This window comes from Brachyhypopomus gauderio, chromosome 18 (assembly GCF_052324685.1).
Source record: "Brachyhypopomus gauderio isolate BG-103 chromosome 18, BGAUD_0.2, whole genome shotgun sequence".
NCBI classification, from domain to species: domain Eukaryota; kingdom Metazoa; phylum Chordata; class Actinopteri; order Gymnotiformes; family Hypopomidae; genus Brachyhypopomus; species Brachyhypopomus gauderio.
The window spans coordinates 16044046-16053301 of record NC_135228.1 but is presented as its reverse complement, the minus strand read 5'-3'; the positions used below and the strand labels follow the sequence as shown (position 1 = coordinate 16053301).

The 9256-nt window shown below is 40.9% G+C and overlaps 1 protein-coding gene across 2 annotated transcripts; it reads right to left on the bottom strand.

Annotated features, from left to right (window-relative positions):
- Positions 1-292: 292 nt before the first annotated feature.
- Positions 293-9054, bottom strand: slc6a7 (solute carrier family 6 member 7). Of its 2 annotated transcripts, none has more exons than XM_076980715.1 (15): positions 8920-9054; positions 7453-7678; positions 6054-6185; positions 5616-5761; positions 5278-5327; positions 4776-4914; positions 4317-4451; positions 4116-4219; positions 3883-4007; positions 3612-3724; positions 3142-3279; positions 2874-2973; positions 2549-2667; positions 1735-1908; positions 293-1495 (listed from the first exon to the last, which is right to left on the bottom strand). In XM_076980715.1, exons 1-15 carry the CDS (start codon positions 9037-9039, stop codon positions 1331-1333), a joined length of 1986 nt encoding a protein of 661 aa, XP_076836830.1. In that variant the 5' UTR covers positions 9040-9054; the 3' UTR covers positions 293-1330. The 2 variants fall into 2 exon arrangements, with proteins under 2 accessions (XP_076836830.1, XP_076836829.1); XM_076980714.1 differs by having other exon boundaries at positions 7453-7681; positions 8920-9053.
- Positions 9055-9256: the final 202 nt, after the last annotated feature.

Here is a 9256-nt window from a genome sequence, read left to right as displayed (position 1 = left end):
TAGTCTTATCCCACAAGTTGCCCAGTTTCATTACGTTCAATCTTCTTTTTTTTTTTCAAAACACCAACACAATTATATAACAATATAAAGTTATATGATGAATATTTCAGTGATGTATTAATGTCAAAACACCAAACTGAACAGAATTAGTGCAAAGTTCAAGATACACTTGTGCATTTTCTTCAGTGGAGCTTTGCAGTTCCACTCAGTTGCTGTGGTATTCAAAATCCCTGATTAAGGAAATTCCATTCATTCAGATTATGTTGGAATGAAAGAGACTGAACCACAGGTATTAAAGGGAATGCTTCATATTTCTCTGGTACTTTGAATACAGTCTGCAACAAGACTGATGTTACATTGTAGTGAACAGCAAAGCACCATCTTGGCATGATCACATGGGTTGAGAGAGAAGCACTGAAGAGAGTTCCACGTCAGCATTCTACTGGCAGAGCCACGTTTAGAGACGTTTCCATGGAGCTCAGAGTAAACATACATAATCTCCCCTGAATCTTGTGTTGTCTCAGAGGAGGAAGGGCCACCTACCTCATGGCATCTGAATATCACACTTGCATTTTAGAATTATGAAATCATTAAAACCCTGTGCTCATAGGTTTACAATAAAAAGGCAACTCTAAATAAAAAGTATTCCTTAGTAACTGAAATTTTTGGATAGCATTCTGTAACATTCATCTCCATGACAGAGGTTGCTTAAAAATAGACCTAATAAACATAAATCTATAATTAAATTAAAATCATTCTTCATGTATTGAACTCTAACATACACAACCAAAACAAGACGCATCACTAGACTATGTACACCTCTATAATGTTTTGGTCAATTTTAAAGAGGTTTCTGTCTGAACATCTTAGTAAAAGTATCGTTACATTTTATTACATAAAATGTAAATGATCATAAATAACAGCATATGTATGGGAACCATTTAAGCAATAACTGCAACTTTGAAAAATCCCCATTGGGGAAGAGTCCTAGCTGCTCTCCACAGACTGGATGAGGGCAAAAATTATACAACCAATGGACCATTATATCGAGATTTTTGAGAACAGTAGACCGAGTCCCCCCAAAAGGAAAATACCAGAAATTGCACTCACTTCCATTTAGTCAAGTACAACTCTGACAACCTCTCAGAGAATATGCACTATTACTGCACTCCAGAAGTCCATAGTGCAGTTAGTATGGAGTACATATTTTTAGTCATCACAAGGCAGTGTGCTGTTGCCTGTGGCCATGAAACTGGGAGAGCCTTCTACTCTTCACCAAGACAAAGGTGCAGTTCACCCTCCCAACACTAGAGGCTGTAGGAGGGCAGTGTTATGCCTCACTACTCTCCCAGGCTATGCCGGTGAAGTCCATGTCAGTCAGGTTGACAGTGAAGGGTCCTTCAATCCTCTCGGGCTCCACACGCTGTTCTTGACTGCCGTTGTTCAGATTATTGACGCGCCAGGAGTTTAGCGGACGGATGGCTTTCTGAAAGCGCTGGGGAAGCACACACAGAAACGACAGTAACAGACTCATTCCTGCTTTGGCTGTGTGTGTGTGTGTGTGTGTGTGTGTGTGTGTGTGTGTGTGTGGTTAGATTTTGTTCGCTTGTTTGTGGGTGGGGGGGGTGTCATTAAGACTATTATAAAATAATAGGGAAAGAAGGTATACTATTCATATGAACACTTGGCTTGTTTGTTGTATAAGCTAGTAAAATGAAAGGTTAAGCAACTCACGTCTTTCAGAGTGCCGGACTCCTTACAGACAGCCACAGTGGCCCAGATAGGGATCTGAATGCAGCAGATAACTCCAATACACACTCCCAGTGTCTTCCCCCACAGCGGGTACACATAGGAGCCGTAATGGAGTGAGGTTCTGTACATCTCCAAGAAGATGTAGGTCAAGATAAACTACACAAAGAAAAATCATAACTCTTCTTAGGACATGCTATCACTAGGACACACAGAAAGATAGGATTTCATGGGAACATTGAATTATTAATGCTGCACGATACATAGACATGGTGTTACTTTCAAGTCTCAGCAAGAGGCACTCATTTATTATGGTTTCTGCTTACGTTCAAAAGGATATGACCCCTGTACAGTTTTTCTCAGGTTTGCAGTTTAACAAATAAAGGGGACAATTTTTAACTACACTCGTAACGGAGTGTTTTTTTCAATAGCGCTGAAATAAATGCTCCGGTTTAAAATTAATTCTCCCGTCAAAATTAAGAAATATTTTAAACAATTTATTCTGGGTCCAGATGGGATGGCATTTCGGTCCGTATTCAGTTAATCAGGAATGAGATTGGGTCCGGGCAGGACTGCGTTCGGGTCCGGATCCGGACCGCGGTCCGCCTGTTGGTGACCTCTGGGCTAGGCCATATGTGAAACTCTAACATGGCACAGGCTATTTGACATCTTATCCAGTGTATAATTATAGCCATAAGTTAGCAGGAAATGATAACGTAAAGCTATGGTCATTATAAAAGACTTTTACAGTGACATCAGGCACAGACATCAAATGTCTAACCACAGACACTATACTCACCAGTAACAGGAAGGGTGTGCAGAATACCCAGCATGCTTTGAAATAGAGCAGCAACTTGGTGCACCATGGTGGACAGAGACAGATCATGTCCACTATATCCTGGCAGAACTGGTTCACGCCTTCATCAAAATAGAATCACATGCAAATACCCAGACATGCATAGGAAAACATTAACATATTTCATAAACATACATGTTCATGTTGAACATGTCTTACTCTGTCAAATACAAAGTAATCCATCATGATCACTAATCCACAATAATTATGGAACGTTATGACCTCTGCTACAGTGTTGGCATGAGATGAAGAGTGATGAAGAGCGCACCATAAAAGAATGAGATGCCCAGACACATGAAGAGAGCGATAATGATGAGACCAAAACTGGTGCTGAATGAATCTATCAGGGTGAACCAGTATATCCCTCCCTGTTAAGAACACATGCACATGCAAATATGAGGACAGATACACCCGTGTAACAGCAAAATGTACAGAATCAACACGTTATACATTAAGAACAATGCACATGTTGCGTAGTGTCTCCCAACAAATGCTACTGCCATACATCAAATGAAGAATCTCAGCTAATCACTCACATTAGTGACCAACAACAAGCCCAGCAGGTAGAAGGCAAAGCAGAGCAGAGCCAGGAACAGAGTCTTGTGCTTCATATTGGCCCTGAGCTGAGGGAACTCATCCAGTACTGCTGTGGTAATCCCCTCCATGTTGCCAAACTATGCAGGTGAGCAATGGGACAGAATTCGAACAACAGGGAAGACATTTAGTTAACTTTGTGTTGCATAAGCAGTTAATTGCATGTAGTAGTTAATTGCTGTTAACTGTGTCATGATGATACGATATTGGTAAACATAGCAGGCCATTAAGTGACACAAAAAGTATGAAGAAACATTTAGCAGAAATGCATGCTGCAATGAAGAATGTCACAATATGATGTGATCATACGATTGCTGCTTGCAAACCTAGCAAGTCACAGGTTTACCACAGACTACCAGTGGCATTCTGACAAATTTGGTTAGACAAAAGAACATATTTGAAGGACTCTTACCAGTGTGTCAACTCCTAGCATAAAGAGCATGAGGAAAAAAATTATGGACCAGAAAACAGAGCCAGGCAGAAGAGCCAGGGCTTCTGGGTAGGCCACGAATGCCAATCCTGGACCTGATAGAGGAACAAAGACGCGATCAGTGCAGAAAACAGCACAGAATCAGCGCACCACTCTTAATGCTATTCTCCATGCCGTGCTTCAGACAAGTCCCATTCTGAACTTTAAGAATCTTATGCTGGCATATATAAAAGACAAGCTGGACTAAATTTACCTGTGTCTGCAACCTGCTCCACAGGCACACCCTTCCTCCATGCCATGTGACCGAGGATGGAGAAGATAGCAAAACCTGCAAAGAAGCTGGTCCCACAGTTCCCTAGGGTGATCACTAGAGTGTCCCTGGTAGAGGAAATTGGCGTTTAGGATTTAGACATTAAACCTGTCCATAATATTCCTAATTAAGAAATAGTGCAACACAAAGATAACAGTTATTAACAAAGAATTAACCTGATGACATTATTGTCGAATTGGTTGTAGGAGGCCATAGACAGAAGGCCTCCTACTCCAATGCCCAGTGAGTAGAAGATCTGCGATGCTGCGTCATTCCATACCTGCACAAGCCAGATCACATCATCTCACAGATCCATGCACGGTTCAGAAGCAAAGCTCAACATGCAGTTTCTGGATGCATCTGCACCACTCCTGTACCTGTGCGTTAGCCAGGCGGCTCCAGACTGGAGTGAGATAGAAGGTCACCCCTTGGAGAGAGCCCTCCAAAGTCGCCCCTCTGATGATCAGAACGATCAGCACGATGTACGGGAAGGTGGCAGTCACATATACCACCTGAGGGTTAAGAAAGGGATGCAATCATCAGATTATTGCCCGAGCATTATACAACCGACTGGCTGAGAAGTTACAGCTATAATTGCACTGCTGCATTGTGAATGTTTAATAATGTTTCTATTGCTGATCGACATGAAAACCAGTTTAACTAACAAGTACAGGATTATTTGAATTTATACAGGATTCAGCCTTCCAGTCATCAATTTGTACTGTCTGCAGACTCTGTATAGTACTAACTGCTGGTAAATATTAGATCTTACATTAATCCTGCTTCACTAAATCATCCCTATCCTAAATGAGCTGGAACTGTTGTGTACACATTACTTTTCCTGAGCTGCGAATCCCCTTCAACATGCAGAGGAAAATGATGAACCAGGCAGCTAGTAAACACAGAGCAAGCTGCCATCTGACTGGCCCAGGGTCATGCAACCCGTCACTGTTCACCACACCCAGGACACGCTCACTGCAAGACAGACAGATGAACACACACACGCGCATTTCAACCACTATTTCCTGCAACGCATTAACATCTAAAAATATCATGTGGCCTGGGCCAGCTATGCACTTGAGTGAAGAATGAGTCTGTGCTTCTATGACCTGAAACATCCTTTGTGTTTACATTAGTTTGCATTATTTTGAATAGCAGGAGCACAAACAAACTAATTTGTGTATAGTATGTAGACTTCAATTTAGTTTACAGTTTAATGAGTGGTTTATTGCACATACATTTTAACTTGTTAAATGTTTCACAATATGGTAGACATGTTACATTTCAGTCAGTTACTCTGAGAAAAACTGAAAAGGTACATCAAAACAGCATGCTTACTTCCAGAACACCTCGGGGGGACTGAGGTGGTTTGTCCTATTGGTGGAGTTCTGTGAATTAAAGGACAAACCATATCATACAGAATTTATTGTCTATAGATTCGTCCCTGCAGATCTCTGCTATTTTCATTATTCATTAGTGAAATGAGGTGGTAACTGTTTATGGTAAACAATAGCAAACAAGTGCAACGTATTCAAACAAGTACAGTGTGTTCAAAACATCCCGTTAAGTAGTTTGATATAAATATCTTATTGACCGGTGATTCTGCTGCACTCGTGTCATGCTCGGTCACAACAAACCCGACATGCAAAGTCACTTCGTGATTGCGTAACACTTACACACAGTGGAGCATTAGCAGGAGCATCGCAGGACCATGGCAGTGGGCTCTGGAAGGAGCTGCCCAGGTAATAAAAGGTCCAAGCAATGATTACATTGTAGTAGAGACACACTAATATGGACACACAGAGCATTCCTATGCCAATACCTGAAGACACAGAGAGGAGGAAATAGGTGAGATTCGCATTGTTTTAAACACTCGTCTCATCCCAGCCACACAGGTGCTGGTTTACTGCACATTATGGTGGTTTACTGCACAGGTGCTGGTTTACTGCACATTATATTGACTCTTTAACACATGCATGTCAGAACATCAAACAGAGGACCCTTACTTACACAAAACCTAAGAGGTACTTAAAAGGTAAATAAACCATGAACACTATACAAGAACCCAAAACAAACACTGTAAAATGAATGGATGCCCTGCAGCATGCTGGTACCTTTAAGCAGCGGGCAGCATTTCCAGACGGTGATTGGACCTGCAGATCCATACTGACCCAGACTGAGCTCCATGAGGAAGAGGGGCATGCCCGTGAAGAAGAGCATGATGAAGTACGGGATGAGGAACACACCTGTGGCACCACAAATGACACTACTCTCTCACCAGCATTCACACCATCATGCAGCAACCACTCCGGTTGCAATGTACATGTAGCGTCAAGAGATCAACAGGGACAAATACCTTCCACAGAATCTTTACTGTTATACAGTTATCAAGAAAACATTAGCTGATGCACAGTTCAAGAATCCTCATTGATGACGCTGTACCTCAGACTATTCAATATTCACTGTATCAGATGTATCATCAAACTGTACTGCTGTAAAGAAACATTTAATTCCTCAGATTCAGCCCACAGAATTTCTGAATGAGTAGTGTGCGTGTTTCTTTTTCAATTAGTGCAAATTCAACAGGGCACCACGAAAATCATTTAAAAGTAAAACCGCAAAGGAAATGTGACTTAGGATCAATGCTTCTTTGATCAGTGAAGGGGCATCTCCATTACATGTGAGAGGCTCACACCCAACACATACCAAAGGAGAACTAGAACTTTATATAACTAGAAGCTGCCAAAACCTTTTCAAAGGATTAGAGCTACACAGCTGTAGGTGAGTACTGCATATGGGTGTGTGTGTGTGTGTGTGTGTGTGTGTGTGTGTGTGTGTGTGTGTGTGTGTGTGTGTGTGTGTGTAGCTGACTATAGTCTTAGGATCTGCTTTCACACACTTCAGGCTATCATTAACTTACTTTGGTTTCAAATCTGGTACTTTCACACAGCCTGTTAGTCATATTAGCTTTATAACCGTTAGTTTAAAAAAATTGGCATATATTTTTAATAACAAAAGCACTGTTTTGGCATGAAAATAAAATGTACATAAAATGCAAAAGCGCTGTTTTCACATGAAGATAAAATTTACATAAAATGTTACAACCACTATTTTGGTATATGTATTTTCCACAGTGTTAATGCATCCTGTAATATAATTTTAGACACCTAGTAAACCATATACCTTTTGGTGTTTAAAAACCTGGCTACAGCAAATTCTTTTCTTGTGTGGGCACAGCTGTGTAAGATTTTATAATGATATTGATATCACATACTACTTATGTCACTTTCCACTTGCACTTCGAGATATGGAGCTCACTGCCCTGCAAATGTATTTACTGCACACCATTGCAGAGTACTGCTTTATTTGTGGGCACTCCACTCTCATTGGTAATAACTCTCTCCATCTCACACACACACACACACACACACACACACACACACACACACACACACACCACTTTGTCTCTCTCTCCGCTCAGATACAATTTCACCCCTGCTGGCAATAACTCACCTCCACCGTTGCGGTAGCACAGGTAAGGGAACCTCCAGACATTTCCCAGTCCAACACAGTAGCCGATGCAGGACAGCAGAAATTCATTCTTGCTACCCCATTGCTCCCTGGGAAGTTGGGATTGTTGTGGAAGGACTGGAGAAGGGGGGCGAGACCCAGTCTGTGACTGGGAGGCCACACTGCTGGGACTCTGTGGGACAGTGAACCCATTGGGCTGGGTTGCATTCTGCTGAAGACAACATAAGGAATTCAGTCAGATACATTTCCATATTAGCTGGTTTTCAAACCTTTCTCTCCTCCTGAGGGTTAAATGCTTTTAAGATTTTGCTTAAAAATATCAATCAATACTAGCACATCATCACACAAGTCATCCTTTTTTAGTCTTTCATGAGTCACCTAAAATACTACCAAGCATGTTGAGAAGAGAAATGTATTTTTGACATGTGAACTTCTGACACAAACTAGGAATCACATATGAAAATGTTTAAACTGATTGCGCAGGTTGAATTAAATGTTATAAATATTACACTTATCCATTCAAAAATTATAACTTTAGAAACTTAAAACAGTAGCCTATTGCCTAATGGCATGAAAAAATCCTTGTTTTAAAATGAACAAGAATGATCCTTGACATTAGCAAACGATTTACATGGCTATGGCGAGCCACTCAGGGTTTGGTTCAGCTCTGTAATGAAAAGGAAGTAATTCTGGTTGCTAGGAATATTGATGAGGACAGATTACAATGAGAAGAGGAAGCTTGTTACAGTCATTTCATACTGGACACACGTAGACCTGCAAACTGGTACACCAAACCAAAAGCAAAAACAACTGTCATCACTATAGATTTGTATAAAGTTGTAGGTTTAAGATTTTGGAAACATTGCACAGTAAGAGGAAGAATCAAAAATCCTTTGTATGTCATTACGGGATTCTTCCAAAGGTTTTTAATACAAGCTGATGACACGTCTGTGTCATACACTAGGTAAACAATAGCCACAAAAGTGTGTGGGCGGCTTCAAGCTTATTTGACAAGGTTTGAATTGCTAAGGGAATTGCAGTTTGAAACGATTGTTGATGAAGTGATATTATAAATAGCTTATATTAATGCTACAGTCTGCAATTACAGTCCCTTGTCATTAAAATAACTTTACATTTTTGAGTTTGCAACTTTACTGTTTACCAAAATGCAAACCCCAATTGTGGCGCCAATAGGTAGGCTTTTTTCTAGAAGTTATAATAATTGCCGAAGATAACAGCCTTAAAATTATTTTATCTTCCGAGGAATGTGGACAAACAGGTTTAGTTACTATATTAACAAACCTGCTAGGCAGGGTTAAGAACATGGAGAGAATATAGCTCGCCGATTAAACTGACTTTTCAAAAATGAAACCGCAAATGGTTTGGAAAAAGCAGCAGTTCGTATTAACGTTTGATTTAAACTCAGTTTCCACCTAAACCTAAACCTACCTCTCCTTTGGCTCTCGCGTTCGTCCTCCCAGGTACTGCCTGCTCATTCGGCATCTCCCCAAGAGATGAGTCGAAGCTTTTCTTCTGATGCTCGTTACATAGTTCCGGTAAAGGTTTCATCGAAACGTCCGACGGTGCAAAACACTCGCCAATATTTTAAACGTTCTGGTTATTTTAAGGAAGGAATATACAGGTTACATGAGACTACAGTGAAAAAACGCATCAACAGAAGCAGCGCAGGTGTACTTCAGATCGCCATGTTGTCCAAAAGGTGAGGGGGGAATGTAATGGGCGGTTGTGTTCTCGTTTCAGTCAGCTTACCTATGTATAACTCGCC